At 49.1% G+C, this 19,319-nt stretch overlaps 1 protein-coding gene across 1 annotated transcript in view; it reads right to left on the reverse strand.

The window, feature by feature from the left end:
* Window positions 1-2,646: 2,646 nt before the first annotated feature.
* The window catches only part of NR1I2 (nuclear receptor subfamily 1 group I member 2), a 27,942-nt gene continuing 11,269 nt past the window's right edge, over window positions 2,647-19,319 (reverse strand). Inside the window, exons 3-10 of the mRNA XM_019651019.1 lie at window positions 13,444-13,662; window positions 11,314-11,447; window positions 9,548-9,735; window positions 8,339-8,613; window positions 6,261-6,403; window positions 5,910-6,026; window positions 5,468-5,573; window positions 2,647-4,070 (exon numbers count right to left, since the gene is read on the reverse strand). Coding sequence (XP_019506564.1) covers window positions 3,926-4,070; window positions 5,468-5,573; window positions 5,910-6,026; window positions 6,261-6,403; window positions 8,339-8,613; window positions 9,548-9,735; window positions 11,314-11,447; window positions 13,444-13,662 — 1,327 coding nt within the window. The 3' untranslated portion in view covers window positions 2,647-3,925. The remainder of the gene's footprint in view (window positions 4,071-5,467; window positions 5,574-5,909; window positions 6,027-6,260; window positions 6,404-8,338; window positions 8,614-9,547; window positions 9,736-11,313; window positions 11,448-13,443; window positions 13,663-19,319) is intronic.

The raw sequence follows: 19,319 nt of genomic DNA on the forward strand, positions 1-19,319 counted from the left end.
CCTGGTCCTTTTTTTTTTATTTCTTTGTGGTGGGGTGTTGGCTAATATTTGTAAAGTAGAGATATTTACTAGTTGCGAGGGGGAATAAGTGCAAACACAAGATGTCACCTGTGGGATGGGCCTCCTGAAATGCATTTGTTTGGGATTTACCAATATTTCCTGCCCTGTTTGAAGGGTTTGAGCAAGATGTCCATTTAACTTAAAATCCTGGAAGACAGCATTTTAAATTTCTAGGGTCTTCCAAAAAGTACTGATCAACCAGTGCTTTGGGATCTGCACCTGTAGGAGCACTTCGGTGCATCTCACCTTGAATATTAACTTGGGCTACACTTAGTTTTTATAATACATAAGTCATATGTACATATCAACTCAATGTTTGGGGAACTGCTCAGGTATTTTTAAATCATCACTGGGAGATGGGAGTTTATATCCCATCTTAATCTCACCTTCACCATTTCAGGCTCTTGAATGAATTTCAGCACGAGTGACAGTGGGTGCCATTTTAGGTGTTCAAAAAGGGTAGTTAGGAAAGGGAGAGATCAGGTTGCAGGTCCCCTTCACAGAGAAGTTTGTGAGGAAGAGAACAAAAGTGATGGGGTAGTCCCCCATTTCTCAGGTGTAGGAATAGTTCATTTGCCCACTACCACCTTCGGATTAGGAGAGCTGTGGGTATGTTAAGGGAACATGTCCAGGGCAAAACAAGCTGTTGTTGAGGAAGATGGCATGATGAGGCCTACAAGTTGTCAGACGCTGGGAAGGGATGGTCAATCAAATGTGTATTTCTCTTCACATCCTATGTTCTCCAGAAGGAGAAGCCACCCTGGACCTCCCCACAAGAAGACGATGTCAAGGCTTTAATTGGATCCTTAAAGTCTGGGCCAGCTAGGGACTGGCTGCTAAGTGGCTCCAACTAATGGGGGAGCCAGAAGATGAACACTAACTTAATTAACAAGGTCTTTTCTCCTGAGCTTGGAGACTGACTCCATCCTCACCTGACAGAGGCAAGATCTAGAAAAAGAACGGTGACCACAGGGATGCCTAGAAACTGACACTTAGTTCTACATGCTCCAAAGCTCTCTGAAGGGGGCAATAGGGAAACCCAAAAATTTGCCAGTAGGAGAGTTGAATCTATCTCATAAGTCCTATAAACTGGAGGTCCTCAAAGCTGCTGAAAGGAAGTAGTATCCTGTATGAGCACTTTGGTACATCTAACCTTGAATGTTAACTACACTTGGATTACACTTAGTTTTTAATACATACATCATACAAGGCAGACAATTAAGTTCACACACATCTTAGGAAAAGTGCTACATACCTCACTGCTGAGTACCACTACGGTCACCTTTGAAGTACTCCCCTTGGGAAGCTGTGCACCAATGCCAGCACCTAGTCCACCCTTCAAAGCAATTTTGGAACTCTTTTTTTTTTTTTCTGGAATGGCCATCAGAGCTGTCATCATATTACCCTTGATGTCCTGAATGTCAGCAAAATGTCTTCCTTTCAATATTTCCTTTATCTTTGGGTAAAGAAAGAAGTCATTGGGGGCCAGATTAGGTGAGTAGGGAGGGTGTTCCAATACAATTTGTTTACTGGCTAAAGACTCCCTCCCAGACAGTGCTGTGTGAGCTGGTGTATTGTCGTGATGCGAGAGCCATGAATTGTTGGTGAAAAGTTCAGGTTGTCTTAACTTTTTCACGCAGCCTTTTCAGCACTTCTAAATAGTAAACTTGGTTAACTGTCCAGTTGGAACAAATTCATAATGAATAATCCCTCTGATATCAAAAAGGTTAGCAACATCGTTGCAATGAGTTTGCGAACTTAATTGTCAGACCTCATGTATGTGCATTAATTCGATGTTTGGGGAACTGCTAGGTATTTATTTTAAATCAACACAGGGAGATGAGAGTTTACATCCCATCTTAATTTCATCTTGCCCTCACCTTACTCTAGCCTACACTTAACAACCATTTCAGGCTCTTGAATGAATGGCACACTCATATTTATTCCAATGGGGAAGAAAGAGGTGCATATGACTTATGAATACAGTTGAATGAAATTTATATTTCCAAGTGATAAAAATTCCTTGGGGCAAAATCTGTATTCATTATATTTTCAGAGAGGAGTGTTTATTCCCTCTCAGTTTCTTTTCTAAAAATGAGTGTGTTCTATATCTCCTTGATGCAGAAGAGGCTGGTAAATCTGGAGGGAAAGCGGGAAATAGGTTTGCTTGCTTTGCTGTATGGTATTGATAATTTCTTATGTTCTCAAAGTTTGGTCTGGCTTCCTATAAAGTGGTAAAAGCTAAGCAAGTAGCTATTCCTTAAAAGCCAGTTAACTTGTAGCTTCATTTGCATCAAAATATTACTTTTAAAAGTAATTCAATTACTAGATTTTTAATTATGGTATAAATATGTTAAATTTTCATATGGAATAATCATTTTATGAAAAAACCAAGTGAATACATTTTTATGTTCTCGCACCAACAGTATTCAAATGTATAAAAGGCAATTGTATAGTAGTTTTTTTAAAAAAATTTATATACCATATATATATATATATATATATATATATATATATATGGCATTTCTATTTTCCCACCCCATCTTTTTTCCCCATAAAAGAAGGCAAAAATAAGGTTTAAATCTCTAGCGGAAAGTTACTTAAGTCCTCTTGCCTTGAGCTGACATTAAACCCAGGAACATATTTGCTAAGTTTTGTTCTTAGGTGTGTAAAATGAGTTTAAATGTAATTGGCAGAAAAAGCAAAAACGTTTTTACTCAAAATGATAAAAACAGAGCAGACATTTCCATGCTCTTTAGCTTTGAAAATAGATCTGTAAACAAGAACATACGGTGCATGCATATCTAGCACGTTTATTAACTGCCTGTCAACGTAGCCTCGTCACAACACGCCAGTGTTCCAGCCTCAGGAGCAAACCCAAGTCCCAGTGCAGACGTGGAGCAGACCTACACCAAGTCACACACATGTGCACACAGCCAGTCAGTGCCTTCCTCCTGCGGACACATGTCCCAAGGACCCCCGCACTTGGGTCCCCAGGTGCATGTAGAACCTCCACCTAGCTTAGATCCACGCAAAGAAATGTCTTCATCAGCTGCCTTCACCTGTCCCTTCTCCTTTTGATCGAAGTTGTTTGTGTTTCTGCTTTGGTTTCTTTCCTGAACTAAACATTTTCTGAGGTCAGGATCCATGTATGAGTTAGCGTGTATACCACACAGCAGGTTGCATATTGTTGGTACTTAATAATGCGTTTGAATGGATGCAGACACACGGAATGAGGTGGCCGGAAGGAGGGAAGAATGGATACGTGGAGTGATCGTGACAAGCTCCTGACATTTGGTGCAGGCTTTCGGCTTCTTTCTAGAAAACTCCCAGAGACACTAACGCCCCTGCTGATCGACACAGGCCTGGAGCTCACCAAGCAGCTCAGGACAGAAGGCTGCGAGGTAAGAGTGAGGGGGAAGTAGGAGACAAGTACCAGAAGTAACGGCAAAAAGACCCAAGAAGCCAATGAACTTGGGTGTGGGTACAGACTGTCCGATGGCCCAGCCCTGGTCACCCATTCCCTTCTCCCACCACAACACTGAGTCCCCAGACCACAGGGCCTTTTCTAAGGGGATAGTGGCCTTGCCTCTTCGTGGGCCTGACCCATAGGCCAGTGCACTCTCCATATAAGGGTCTAGGGCTTTGCTCTCCACAGCCTGAGCAGGGGGCTGGGGGGGGGGCATGTCCCCTTCCTGAGACCTGCTAGCCGGTGTCATCAGAGCAGTCGTGAGTTCCCTGAGAAGGCAGGACCCGTAGGGCATGGTCGGCTCTCAGCGATGTCCGTCTGTCTCGGCCCAGGAGCGATGGCCCCAAGGGCTCTGGCTGTGGCCGCCCCGGGGAAGCGAGCCTGCGGGGCAGGCGCTCAGCCGTCTGAGATGCTGAACAGCTCCCGCATGAGCGGGGTAGCAAAGGGGTGGATGTCCTGGATGCGCAGCAGCCGCCTGGTGTGCTGGGCGTTGATGCTGCGGAGCTCGGTGAGCATAGCCATGATCTTCAGGAACAGGAACCTGCAGGCCGGCCACAGGAAAGGTCAGGAGCGGGCCCTTGTGCCCACCCACCAACCCTGGGCCCGCTCTGAAGTTACATGAGTTTAGGGGTGGGGTGTTAATCTCAGGACATCTGGGGTCAGCCGAGAGACAAGGCTCGGTTGAATTCCTTAAGTTTCTCTTTCAGCCTGTGACAAGAAGGGCAGCACAGCCTGGGGGATTCGAGGTGTGGACCGGCACTCCCCGCTCATCCTCCGGGCTGGAGTCCTGTACACAGAGACTTCCATGGGAACACCTAGGCACTGCAGACGCCACGTGCATCAGTCAGTTTTGGGGGTGGGAGCCACTGCCTTGGCTAATGGCTGGACTGAGTGGAGTCGCTGTGGAGGCGGGAGCTGCAAGCTGCAATCCCCTCCTGGATCTATCCCGGGATCTAGTGGCTGAGACACACCTCGGGGCTCAGTTTCCCCTTGATGCCTCCTGGCTCCATACAGGGGAGGACTGAGCAGAGGATGACACAGCTACTGCAGCATACCAGGATGCTGAGCCCAAAAGAAAGCTGCAGCAGGCCACGTCGGGACTCGAGGCTTTAAGTTCACACTATGTACCCTGTGCGGGCTTCACCCCTTGAGGCCCAGGCTTGTGGGCTGCTGAGGCCCAGTGAAGGGGGAGGCCCCTGTCTAACCCAGCCCTGAGCAGCCTTCCTCCTTTAGGTGGTGACCAGAACAAACGAATGAGCAAATTAATTCCTGCCCCGTTTGCTTGTCTTTGCTCTGGGAGGCGGTTAGGCAGTGCTCGAGAGTGTGTGCTGTGGACTTGGTCAGCCTGGGTTCACCTCCAGATCCCACCTGTCTGGCTGTGGGACCTGGGGCAGTTGCCCTGAGCCTCCAGTCCCCTGCAGGATGGTGGTGGCACCCACTTGGCAGGGCTGTTTTCAAGGCCAGCTGTGATAATACATGTAAAGTACTGGGCACCAGGGCTGCCACTTCTCGATACATGGTAGCTATTACAGACTTATTATCACCATCATTATTGCTATCTTTTTTAGCATTATGATTATTGCTGGCTATTGCTAGAAGACCCTGTAGGAGCCTCAGGAGAATACCTGGCTGTTCTCACCCTTTGATGACAGGAGCGTCGAAGCCCCTGGGCTGATGAGAGCTGTGCCTCAGGGAGCAATGTCCCATTGGCTAGGCGTGGCCTCAGGCCCTTGTCAGGTATCTCCATTGTTGGGTTGGAGTTCAGGCTGACTGGGCAGGAGGCCTCAGTGGAGGTCACAGAACAGGGCGCCAAAGCCCTGGCCATGAGAGGCTGCCCCAGGAGTGGCTCCATTCGGCTCACACAGAGGCCCAGAGCGCAGGAGCCGGGAGGGCAGGGCTGCCAGAGGACCCCTCACGCCCCCCCTGCCTGCTGCTCACCGGTGGGCGGGCTGGGGCCGATTGTACTCGATGTAGGCCTTCAGGGCGATGGCGAATTGCTCCTGCAGCTGGTCCACCGTGCCGCGCTGCACCACACCTGGCCGGTCTGGTGGGGAGAAGGAGGCAGGGTGGTGGCAGCAAGGCCATGGGGGCAAAAACCGCTCAGTCCAGCCCAGAGAGGGCACAGTGCCAAGCAACCACCTCCCAGAGCCAGAGACACCCAGGCAGGGAAGTGAGGGGAGGGCTGTGCCTCTCCCCACTGACCAGAGGGGAAACAGGCAGGAGCCCCCATCCCGGCTCTGCAGTGACTGGGGGTCAAGGCCATTGGTTGGGACCTTCCCTGGGGCAGAGGCAGAGGAGGCGCTAATGCATCCTAAAGCTAAGGCTGAGGGGCTGTGAGCCCGGGGAGTGGGGAGGCCAGGCAGGCCAGGTGGGTGCTCACCTGGGGAGAAAAGGGAGATGGCCTGCATCAGCACGTACTCCTCCTTGTGCAGCTGCAGCTTCTTCAGCATGTAATGGAACTTCAGCACGGGCTCCAGGAGAAGCTGCTGGAAGCCACCTGTGTGTGTGTGGGGGGGGGGCGGGGGAGTAGGGGGTGCAGGATGAGGGGCAAACTTGTCAGGAAGTGGGCCCAAGACCCAGACTTCCCTCATCAGGTTCTTCCTTCCCATCACCCAAGCTTCTGCCCCGCAATCCCCGGACAGGCACATCCTGGGACTTGTGTGGCTCCTTCCCTCCCTCCCCGGTTTTCTTTCCCTCCCACTGCCAGGGCAGAAGGGCAGTTCTCGGGCACCTGCAGGGTCTTCCAAGCAGTAGGATAGCCGGCCACACTCCCAGGTCCCAGTCTCTGCATTGAACACCGTGTTGAACCTTAACTGGCACAGCTCAAAGGTGGCCCCCTTCAGCAGGGAGATCTGGTCCTCGATGGGCAAGTCCCTGGCAGCAAGGATGGGAGGGGATGCCAGCTTCTTGGGAACCCATCACAGGCCAGCACCCACTCCCATAACCCAGAGATCGGGGGACAGGGAGGGGAGAGGCAGGGTGTGCTCCTACTCCTGAGGATTATCGCAGTTGCTTTTGATGGCCTCCAACCTCTTCCCCTCACAATCCAGTCAAGCTGATTACTCCCTGCCATCTTCCTCTAGTCTCCTGCTGCCTTCAGGGATGCCCCTGCCAATGGGGCTTGGCGCCCAGGTTCCTTACAGCCAGGCCCCATCTCCTCCGACGCCCTGCACAGCCACTGACCCACAGCCGATGCCTTGGCCCCTGGTCCCTGGCCTCAGACTTTCTGCCTCAATTTCCCCACTTGGAATGATTGCCCTGTTAGCTTCACTTAGGTAAATCCTGCTAGTCCTCAGGCCAAGCAGTCTTTGCACCTCCTAGAAGCCTTTCCAGAGTACAGAGTCTTTCTACTGCTGCCCCTCCTTTAAAGTGAGTTGCATGCATCGGGGATATTTGTTTCCTGAGGTCTATTTTGGGTTTCAAGCCTGGATGCCTTGAGCCCCTCTCTCAGCACCGAGCACAGGCCTAGCCACAGTAGCTGCCTCTGATACTCATGGTTAGATTGACACCCCTTTGAACCTGAGAGGCCCTCCGCTTTGGTCCCCTCAGAAATTCAGTCCCTTGTTTTCTTCACACCCCCCTTCTTTTAGATCCATAATACTGAGCTACAAATGCCATGAAATTGATCTTCTTCTTCTTGTCTCCCCAGTGCCTGGCCCAGCACCTGGCAGGTAGTGGCTCTGTTCTTCCAATCTGGCCTCTCTATTTAACTGCGACCCTGTGGAAGTTCCTTAATCTCGGTGAACCTCAGTTTTCTACCTGTAGGTTGAAGGTGATGGTCATGCCTGCCTCCTGGGTGGTCGTGCTCAAAACTGTGGCCCCAAGAAGCAGCGAGTGACCTCCCTCCCACCGTGGGAGGTTAAATTGTAGGTCATCAGATGTCAGTGGGGATGGCCAAGGTCCCCATGTGTAAGGAGGCCTCTCTCCCTGCTCCCTTGACCTAATGTGCCACAACCTGAACCCCACTCCAGTCTGTGGTCACCCTCGCCCCGTTAAAGAAGTCCTACGTGTGGGCTTCTGGAATGTAAGCTGCCCTCTGCCTGCTGATGAAATCGGGCTCCTTGTGTATGTGACTCAGCAACTCCTGACCAGACCTGGCAAGGCCAGGTGGCCAAGCTCAGGACAGACACGCCCAGTGCCATCTCAAGCCCTGACACACTACATATTATGGGGCTGTGGTTGCCACCACACCAGGAGGTTCCAGGTTTCTCACGAGCTGTTGCCCCATGGTTGTTGCCTGCATGCCCAGCTCTGAGGAGTCCCGGCCCTTTAATTCTCAGAATCAGTCTTCCTCCTCATGGCCTTCTCAGCTTTCTCTTGGTGGCAGACTGCTGGAGACCCAGCATCTGTTCCTGCCTGTCTCCTCCTCCCTCTGGACTGCCTTCCCTTTTCTTCCAGCTCCTTCTTTGCACTGGACCTTTCAACTTGTGATTCCTGCCCTTTTGGGGGGAAATGGGGGAAGGAATTACTATCTGAATGTCGGTCATGTATGAGCTAGATGGGCTTCAGATATTTTCTTATTTCGTAGGACAGCCCTGAAAGATAGGAGTTATTAGCTCCTTTCTAGCAGATGAGGAGGCTGAGACACAGTGAGGTTCAATGGCAGGCCCACAGTCCCAAAGCTATGGAGAATGCCATCAGGGCCCCATTCTCCAATAGCGCCAGGGGTCCTGGGAGGCAGAGATAAAGGAGGATCTTTGAGTACCAACATTCCCCAATGTCAAAGGGACCTACCCCAGACCCCATTAACCTGCTGGCCATTTTCTGCTCCTTTGCACACCCATCCATCCACCCAGTCCAGTGTCCTACCTGAAGTGGGAGATGACTTTGGCAAAGTTGATGATGCCTTTGAACATGTAGGTTGACATGTCAGCCATGTGGGGCAGCAGGGAAAAGATCTCTTTCCCACTGCTGTCGGCTGGGGGTTTGTAGTTCCAAATGCTGCCGTCTTCTCCCCGCAGCTGCAGAGAGACCTTCAGTGAGCACAGATCTTCCCTGATCTTGCTCCACTTGGCAGCTTCTTCCCGTGATGGAGTCTGCAGAGACTCTGGGATCTCACGACCACTGCTGAGCACCTCTGGCAGCTGAGGTAGAACGGGAGGTAGAGACAGCATGTATTCTCCCAAACAGGTTCCCACACAGGCTCCAGATGGGCACACACAGCCACAGCTGCAGCCTGAGAGGACACACAATTGCAGACACACACACACACACACACACACACACACACACACACACTCACTCACACACACACACACTCACACACACATTGAGAGAGAACACTTGCTTTTGTTCTCTGCTCTCCTATCAGGTGGTGCACTTTCTAGATCTGTGAATTAATGGTCCTTCACATCCTTGTCTGGGTTTGCTCCCTGCCCCAGGAGAAGGTGAGGGGTCCTCCACCCATGGGACCCCTCCCAACTTTGCATCCCAACTTTGTGCTCAGGACACTCAGAGAGAAGGGTCTGGGAGCTGAAGATGGAAAGAAAAGATTTCTGGGGCCATCGGCTGCCAGTTCTATGAGCTGGGCAAGTCACCCGAGGTACTGTGAGCACAGGCTGGGAGGAGGGCGCAGGAATCAAACATGGCTGACAGTGCTGAGATCACTAACGTGTCTTAGATCAGTCACACCAGATTGCAAACATCATACCCCCAACAGGCCCTGACCCTGTGTGTCCTCGTAAAGCCCTAGGCAGCTCAGCTTCCAAAACGCCACGCATGACTGACACCCAATTCCTACCTGTTGCGGAAGGAGAGAGCAGAGATTCTCAAACCTGAGCATGCGTCAGAATCCCCTGGGGGGTCTTGTCAAAACACAGACTACTGGGACCACCCTCAGAGTTTCTGATTTTGGAGATCTGCAGTGACCTGAGAATTTGCATTTCTAACAAGTTCTAACAAGTTCCCAGGTGCTACTGCTGGTGGAAGTCCAGGGACCACTCTTTGAAGATCCCCGGAAGTGAGATTGGGGTTTTGAGGAGCTGGCATGGTTGCTGAGCCAACGCTAAAGCCTCATACCCGGAAATTCTTGAAATGGGAGAAAGTAGTGTCAAAGGTTTTCATCTGAGCGTCCATCAGCTCCCTGATCATCATCTGCTGCTCTTCAGTCAGGCCCTTGGCTCCTGGGGACTGTGTTCTGATCTGTTCTCGCTTCTTCCTCCTGATCAAGGCCCGCCTCTGCTCCACGGCTGCGTCAGACATGATCACTGCAGAGACAGACAGGCGCAGGGTCAGGAGCTAGGCCACCTTCCTCTAACCCAGCGGTTCTCAACCTTCCTAATGCCACGACCCCTTAATACAGTTCCTCATGTTATGGTGACCCCCAACCATAAAATTATTTTCATTGCTACTCTATAACTGTACTTTTGCTACTGTTATGAATCGTAATGTAAACATCTTCTTGTTTTCCGGTGGTCTTAGGCGACCCCTGTGAAAGGGTCGTTCATCCCCCAAAGGGGTCGTGACCCACAGGTTGAGAACCGCTGCTCTAACCCCTGCAGCGGTAAGGAGAAGTGCTGGTGACAAGAAACCCGCCCTTCTCCAGACTCCTCTGAAGAAACTCTTGGGTAAGGACAGAAGGATGAGATGTGGCTGGTGTGCTGCCCCCAGCTGGGGGGTTTGTGATAATTTTGTGTTACAGTGGAAAGAGCTCAGGCTTCAGAATCAAAAGGTGCTGGGTCTGAGTGACAGCCTTGCTGCCGCCTAGCGGTGACCTTGAACAAACTCCTTAACCTCTCCTGCCTTCAGTTTCCTTTTATAATATGGAGTGACAGTGCTCACCTCCTATTGCTGTTACAATGAGACATTGCATGGAAATGCATAATATAGCTCCTGGTTATATCGTAACAACAAGACTCCTCAGAGTCCCCCAAGGTCTCTCAGTCTCCGAGCCCCTGAAAAGCTGGGGCTACTGCTTAGCAAAAACCATCAATCCAGCCACTTCCTGTGCAGCCTAGAGTTTTAGGCCCTCCCATGCATTTCTGAAGCCTACTTGTAAGTGCAGAGTGAAGCTGTGCATTTGGCTGATCCTTGGAGGGGAAAAGCAGGAATAGCAGGTGAGGGCCTGGCCCTCCGCTGGTCTGCAGGAAAGGCTCTATGCCCATATGCCAAGGGAATTTGTCCCCTGAAAAAGGCTGCCCACTCTGTGATTGATGGACACAAATATGCACTGAAAACTTCCAGTTGTTTCCCAATGAGCTTTAATCTCAGAGTGACCTGGGGGCACCATTGTACAAAAGCTCAACAGGTAGAATGAGAGCATCCTATGTCACCTGTCTGCAAACAGGTCCTCTGTAAGATGGCCAGTCCAGGGCAGCCGACAGGTGCTAGCCACTGGAGAATTGGGGTCATATCACACCATGCATCTCTGGCTTCCCTCTCCCAAATTCACCTCCCCCAGTATGGCTAAAACACCTTAAGAACAAATGGAAGGAGACAAAAAGAATCATGCAAGGGCAACTAAGGGGAGAGAGGGGCTCCTCCCTGGCCAGAGACGTCCACCACGTCCAGAGCAGAAGATAAGATGCCCTCCATTTGTCAGATTCCCCAGGACAGGCCATGGTGGTGCAGTCAGATGGGCTGCAGGTTCTGCTCCATGTGCCTGCCGGTTGCACACACAGCACAAGCTGCCACAGGCACCTGTGCCCATGTGCACACACACTGCACACATGCGAATACACATGCTCACGGTCCATTCTTACTTGGCCCCTGGCACACCTGGGTCAGGCTCACAGTGCCTGTGCACCCCAGCCCCGTGCCCGCCCAGGGCATATCCCGCCGCTCACTCTCCTTCTTCATGCCACTCTCCAGGCACTTGCGCAAGCGGCAGGCCTGGCATTGCCGCCGGGTCTTCCGGGTGATCTCACAGGTGCCCTTCCGGAAGGGGCACCTCAGCCGGGCATTGCGTTTCATGGCCCTCCTGTGAGAGAACAAAGAGCAAATGGTAAGCCATGGGAAACAGGACAGGGGCTCCAAGCCACACTTCTCTGTCTGCCTGTCCCTGCCCAACTCAGGGTGAGAACGCACTAGCCACACCCTCTGTGAGCCCTGCCTTTGCCTCTGAGTTGAGTGGGGTTCACAGGAAAGGTCCTGGCAGGAGCTCTTCAAGCTTCCGGCCTGGGGTCTGGGTTGGGCCCAGGAGGAGGTTGGGGCGGGGTGGGGTGGTGGGAGAAAAGCTTTCCTGCAACATTTACACTGTGCTGTGCTTTCAATAGCCCCCGCCCCGCCCCTACTTTCTGGGATGTTTCAGCTCCAGGTCCCAGGCCCAGCTCCCTCACCACACACCTATCCCCTCCTCCTTGTTACCAAGGACCTGTGGGATGTTTCTGTGTAGGTGGCCTCTTCCTGGATTGTGCTGAGATGGCTAAAAGGCATTGACCTCACTGTCTCCCTACTGCACACAGCCGTGCAAGCACACATGACTGCAGTGCCCACATGCTCCACTATTACAGGGTGCTGAACCGCTTTGCTCCACTAGGTCAATCAGAAGAAGCCATTTTCCCAATGGGGAGGGAAGCCATTGTCCAGTGAGGTAGCAAGCCTCCCTATTGTTACCAGTTCCTTCAGCTGCCCCAGATCCCCCTGTCTAGGTGGTGCTGGGGAAGGGAGGGGGCTTTCTGCCTCCAGGCTGAACAGTATGCTTACTGCCTGTGGCCCCAGCACTATGCTGTCCCAAAGGGAGCAGGCTGAGGTCAGAACTCTCATGTAGGTTGGCAGGAGAGAAAAACGGAAAGAACTGAGGTGCTGAACTCACCAACCCTGAGGCCTTCAGACTGCTAGTCATGAGAGGTAACATGCTTTTCTTATTGGTAAACCCTTTTGAGTGGAGTGTTCTGTCACTTGTGACTAAATGCAGCCTGACACTATCGCTGTGTCTGGCCTCTGTTATAATCCACAAACACGGATATTTGTTTCCTGCTGGAATGTTGGTGTCTTCGGACCTGTCCTAGGCCCAACTAACCGCGTCAGACTGAAGCTGGAATTTCTTCACTGGACTGGAAGGGGTTGGGCTATGGGACACTGAGCTGCTGCAGTGCTTCCCTGGGCTGACCCAGGCCTGGAAGTCCTCCTGTGCGTACTGGCCCCTGCCCCCCGCACCCCACAGCATGCTGACTGGCAGCCCAGGACTGTAGGGTTGGTCCTGGCTCTAGGGTTCATTTCCATTTGCTTGTCCAGCTACCAAGAAGAACTCTGCAGAGGGCCAAGTCGGGCTGGCTATCTTGAGAATGCATGCAAGTCCCACGTGTACCCCAGAGGTGGGAACTGCTCTGTCACACCTGGTCCTCCCTGAGTGCTAGCTCTTCCTTACACATTCCTTCCTCCACTCCCCTCCTTTTCTGGTCAGCTTCTCTTTCTTTTGGCCTGAGCCCTGCATTGAGCTTTGTCTTCTCTTTCTTCAGGTGGAAAACATGAGCCTTTCTGTCTGGGCTTGTCTTGCTGTGAGCTGGAACTTTTTAGTCCTTCATTTTTTGGGACCTCCCTGTCTGCCTCTTTCTAGGTGAGCTTGTTTTGTCATTGTCTTCGTTTATTTTTATGCCATTCTTTATTTAACAACCACTCCCTAAGACTGATTTGAACACTTGCATTTTGGACTTTCAAATTCTTTCCTCTTTTATGAACTGATTTTTCTATTTTATTAAAGAACATGTGGAGAAACAAAGGATGTCTTAATGGAAGGAGACCTTTCTTGGGTAGGAAGATGGAAGATGAAGGATTCTCCTGAGATGTAATGAATGAGTCTCCTGAGACTAATGAAGAGAACTTTGAACTGGCCACTGGCCCACATTCTGAACCTGGGAGATAGGTCGAGGTGAGGCCCTGAGACTGTGCCCAGTGGACTAATGGCAGAACCCTAGTTAGATGTGACCCAGTGTGCCAGGGGTAGTTAACAGGTGAAGGTTGACAGGTTATTGTACCTGAAAAAGCCCTTGCATCCTTCACATGTCATGACGTTGAAGTGATAACCAGTGGCCTTATCCCCACATACACGGCAGATTTGGGGACCCCCATCTCCTTCTTTTGCATTAACCGTGGGATTTCCAGGAGCGGAGTCTGCATCTCCGCAGTGCACAAGGTCAGCATGGTTCCAGCTTTCTTCATGTCGCACCTCCAGGTTTGCTTCTGGGCTTCTGTGACTAGAAGTAAAATACCCACAGGGAATTAAAGGGGTGGACAGGGGTGTGCCAAGACAGCCCACACTGTGTGTCACTCACATTTGGTTCTGAAGACACAAGAGCTGACCTATCATGGGAGAAGTGGGGGCGGGGTTGGAGCTGTTATAAAGAGAGACAAAAACATGTCATTGTATATACAATAATAGGGCCCTGGAGTAAAACCTGTGAAAAACATCATAGAAGAGAGACGTGTAAGAGGAAAAATGAGAAGGGAAAAGAAAAGGACGTCTGAGTTGGATTGTGGAAGTAATTCTTGAATGAACTGAGATTAGGAGGCCATGAGCTGGTCAAAGGCCTGAACAGGGAGCAGCCTATGAGATAAGCTTCTTGTTCAAAATGGTTTCTATGACCAGGGAGAACCAGGAGGGGTGGCTCCTCAGGTATGGTACAGGCCCAGACTCCCTGAGAGAGCTGAAAAGGCTGGGCAGAAAGATGATTTTCAGTTGAGAAACTAACCAAATAGGGAGAAAGATAGAGAGGAACCAGGTTCACGATGCAGGAAGAGAATGGTCCAGGTCCCAGTCAAACTGGGGTACGAGTGAATAATCAAAGAATTTGTACCCATTGATAGAGCTGTGTTTAAGATGTTCACCAGGCGAATTTCACCTTGACAGAGTGACTTAAACTCTGAGATGGGCACTGAGAATTGTGAATAGATATTGGGAATTCTCCTATTTACTACTCTTCCCAAAAGTCTCTCTGGGCACTGATTGCAGAGGGCAACCACACCACAGATGATGTAGCCTTTTCTAAAACCAAAATAAGACTTTTAGTAAAATTTCAACATACAAATTTTTGTGTCTAATAGCATGACAGATGAAAGGTGACAAGTTTACCTGTAAGGATGAATGAAAAATTAATCTGTCCCTTGACCCTGACCCTCCAGAAAACTGAAAATAAAATAGGTTGACTGGAAACTTGAACTGAAGGGGCATGGGGACATTTCCTCTGATTTTTCAAATAATAATCCTGACCTTATATAGGCTTGCAGACAAAATGTATACTTTAGGTGGTCACAAAAAAACTCAAGCCAAGAATTTGTTTTAAAATGTTCTTGGGTTGTAGTGCTCTGAGATACCCACAGAAGCAGATGTATTCCTCCTCTCTAGGTAAACTTACTTCCTACCTAGGCACAAAGAATCACCCAAGTAATTTTCAAGAAATATAAGCAAAAACTCATAAATTATGAATCAAAGACTAACACAGTACCATGAGCAAGAGCCAGCAAATGCAACTTACACAAGAGTTAGACATGCAAAGACTTCTGAATTATTCAACATAGAATCTGTTTAAATAAATGGTAGAAGAGGTTGAAGATATAAGAAAAGAGCCAGCTTGGCCAAGAAGATTTGAAAAATGAATGAAAATTGACCATAAAATCTGAACTCTCAATGTCTTGGGAGTTAGAAAAAGCAAAACACAACTAAAATTGCAACAACATGTAAGTCAGAAGGTAGATGAACATAGTCAAAGTTTTCTAGGGTTAAAGGAGGATAAAAACAATAAATAACCCAGAGTTTGATTAATAAAATATGCTTGTTAAAATTTCTAGGTAACCCCTAAAAGTCTAGAAATAGAATGTATAACTTGGAAGCTAATAGAAAGGAAAGAAATGGAAGAAGAAAAAATATCCAACTAGAGAGATAAAAAGAAACTGAAAGAGTGAGACAAATAGGGAACAGCAAATATATTGATAATTAAATGTAAATATATTAAATGCCCCATGGTGGCTGGGGCAATCTAAGGTTTGGGATTAGTATTTTGGGGGCAGACTTTGTGTAAAAAATTAAGCAATGGTGATGGATGTTAACCAGACTTATTGTGGTGATTGTTTTGCAATATATGTATACAAATATTGAATCATTACATTGGACACTCGAAACTAATATAATGTTATATATCAATTAATACCTCAATAAAAAATAAATAATTTTTTAAAGAATGGGTAGGTACTAAAATGGTAATTAACAATTATTGAAATTCGCAGTGTTCTAGGTCCTTTGCAAAAGGTAATTCACTTATTCACCATCACAATTATAATAACATTTATCATTTCACTCAACAAGAGTGTTTTGAGCATCTATCACCCACCACATCCTCTGTTATATTGGGTTCTTTTTCAGGCTCTGCAAAAGCTGGAAGTCATTGTTTTGGCAGAAATCCAAGGCCAGCCCTAATACCTTCTAACTGCTAACAGTCACAAAGAATGTTCCAAAATCAAAGGATATCACAGGAAGGGAGATTTGTATATGCGAAGTTTTGTTTCAGAGTGCACATTGGAGAACAACCTTCCTTAAGTTCACAGCTTCATTCAGGAGCCATAGGGAATAGCAGAATCTGAGGTTATGGAAACGATTGGCAGAAATTCCGCACATAAATTATCAATGTTTGGCAAAGGAAGACAGTGAGATGGCACTCCCTCAGCCATCAGCATAAATACCGTTCTCTAGAAAGGAAGCAAGAAGTAATTACAACATGATGCACAAATCACAGGAGAAGCTCAATAGATGACACACACCGGGAAGATGAAAGAAATGTCTCCAAAGGGACAGAGAAGAGGCCTTTACTTACACTGTATGATTAATACATTCCCCAATTCCAAAGGTATTAGAATTAATGCCAGAATCCCACTCCCTGACATTGGTATCACTTACTTTGTTTTGCCTAAGTGTTCTGTTAAATAAGCAGATGCTGGTACAATCTATAGTCCATTCTCTCATATTCTTATGAACCCCCAGGTAGAGAACCCTGACAGCCATTCTCCAAAGATGGTCTCCAATAAACCTCACCTCCCGGGATTCCCACCTTGTGAAGTCCTCTCCCATGATGAATCTGGGGTGGTCTGTGACTTGCTTTAAGCAATAGAATGTGGGGAAGTGACACTGTACCTGTTCTGGGCCTGACCCGTAAGAAAGCCTGGTAGCTTCTGCTTTTGCCCTTTGGAGAGCCCTAAACCACCAAGCTACTGTGCTGGAGTGACAATGCAGTGAGGCCATCTGAAGAGGGAGAACCCTGAGATGACATAGATGAGAGAGGCCCAGCTGCCCCAAGCTTCCAGCTGTCCCCACCAAGCTCTGGACCTGTGAGCGAGCCCTCTTGCACATCCCAGCCCAGGCAAGCATCCAACTGAAACCATGTGGAGCAGAACTCCTAGCTGAGCCCTGTCAATTCATAGAAAACAAAATGGTGGTTGGTTTAAGCCAGTAAGTTTGGGGGAGACTTGATACATGGCAAGAGGTAATGGAAATGGAACCCCTAGAGCTTTGTGAGAAATCGATCTGGACTGGGATGGGTTGGGAGTGCCAGCCAACACCTGGAGTCCTTATTCTAGTCCATTCTCATATCAGTCCTCCTTGCAAAATGGTGCCCTGTGGGCAGGGAAATGACAGGGACAGGTGACTGGTATGTGCCACCAATATCTCTCTTTCATGCGAATTTAGTAAGACCCATTAGACGTGCAGATTCAGTGGAATCCAGCTGCGTTCATTTGAGGCTTGCCCCTGCTCCTCTCTGTGCTTGGTGACATGAGAAAGCCAGCCAGCCAGCAGAGGGCCGACATGATCACTCCCGTATTCCATGAAAGTAAAATCCTTCAGTGAGGCCTTTGCAAAAATAATTCATTGTAAAATCCAGTACACAGGCTGAATACCAAAGATAGGATACATTCTCAGCAAGGAGGAGCCACCAATAAAAGAATTATAAATTAACTAATGTAATGTTTTTACAGGACTGAGGCTTGCTACGCCGAGCACACACATCCCCCCGCCTCTCTGGGTGGGTGATTAGTTGACATTGCTTAGCTAGTAGGAGGTGGAGCCAGAATTTGAATCCAGGTCAGTCTGACTCCTAAACCTGTGTTCTTAATTCACCATTATGCCCATCCTTCACAGGATTTGTTTCTGAATGGGTGAGGCATTTATTAAACTTCCTTCATTTCTATGCAACTTTTCCCTAGGCAGTGCATTTCAGAGTCCTCCATGTCCTGTGATTCCTTTGATGTAGCTCTCTGTTCTTGGACAGAAAGTGATTCCCTAAGATCCTCAGTTCTTGCCATCTCAATGCTGGTGATAGCAGGAGGGACCAAGGAACCTTGCTGCCACTCCTGTCACACCCAGGGGCATCTTGTCCCATGCCCTCTGAAGGGCTGCAAGTACCTGCCTTTCACATCAGAGAAATATTCAAGGTCGTGATGCCCATCCCCTGGATCTCGACCAGTGCAGAGAGACTCCATCTGTACTCCACATCCTTGAGGCTCATGTACAAGGATGACCATGTGTCTAAAAGGACCTGCAGTTTTTCTGGAGCTGAGAGTTGCCTGTTTTCTGCAGATTCAGTGGTTCTCAGTCTTCATATTTTAGTCATCATTTATGTTGGAGGCTTTTTCTTTTGTTTCCCGCCAGTTAGGCCTCTTACTAAGCTCTTAAAAATGCCAGGTTGGCTTACTCACAAGAGACCTCTAAAGCAGCGGTTCTCAACCTTCCTAATGCCGCGACCCCTTAATACAGTTCCTCATGTTGTGGTGACCCCCAACCATAAAATTGTTTTCGTTGCTACTCTATAACAGTAATTTTGCTACTGTTATGAATCGTAATGTAAATATCTTTTTGTTTTCCGATGGTCTTAGGCGACCCCTGTGAAAGGGTCATTCGACCCCCAAAGGGGTTGCGACCCACAGGTTGAGAACCGCTGGTCTAGAGAGATTTAGGATGGGCCACGCATTCAGGTGGTCTCACAGTACGCTGCCTGAGAAATCGTTGAAATTGCTGAAGGCTCAGTCATGTGTGCAGGCAGCAGTGGCCTTTCCAAGTATGCAGTGATTTCCTCTGCTAAGGGCCCCAAATCCCCTATTAAATTAGGGACGAGGGAGGTCCTCCATGAATGACACACACATACCCATGTAAATGACTAATCATGACCAAACAGGACTCAGCTGTCCCATACTCTCCTGGAGGTCAGAGGACTTTGTTTTTTGCTCCCTGGAGCTGGAGATGTAGTAAGCATTGTCCTACTCTCACTGTCAAGAGGGCCTCGTCCCTGCCACTGACCTTGGACCAACTCGCTCCACTCACCGACTTGTCTGGTGCCCAGGAATCTCATTAATAAAATGGAAGCTGCTGAAGAGGCCAACATGGCCTTGGGCATGAAGAGGAAAAGGAGCGTGCCCTGTCGGGAATGTTGCCACAGGGGAAGATCCAACAGGGCAAGACGTGAAGGGAGAGGAGGAACTGTGGAGGCGGGGGCCACCCAGAAGCCAGCCGGGGGACCATCCAGTGGTGGAGAGCATGCACTTCAGGGGAGACACGTATGGACTTGGGGAGAAAGAGAGGAAGGAGAGTGATGTGGAGGGAAATTCTAAAGAAAACATATGTTACGTTTCTGCTCTAGAAGGAGCAAGGAGCCCTGGGAAGGAGAGGAGAGGAACAGGGGTGAGAGCAGGATGGGAGACAGGAGGGTAGCACGGGTGTTGAAGGATGACACAGGGCTGAAAAAGGGAACAAGGAAAAGACTGCAGAGATAGCCCTGCAGAAAACTAAATGAAACCCCATGGTGGGCTGGGACCAGCAGAGAACAATGGGTTACAGGAGGCTCCCACAGGGACTCCTGCAAAGTGCTGCCGC

The sequence above is a fragment of the Hipposideros armiger genome, unplaced genomic scaffold, assembly GCF_001890085.2.
Source record: "Hipposideros armiger isolate ML-2016 unplaced genomic scaffold, ASM189008v1 scaffold_8, whole genome shotgun sequence".
In the NCBI taxonomy this organism is placed as follows: Eukaryota; Metazoa; Chordata; class Mammalia; order Chiroptera; family Hipposideridae; genus Hipposideros; species Hipposideros armiger.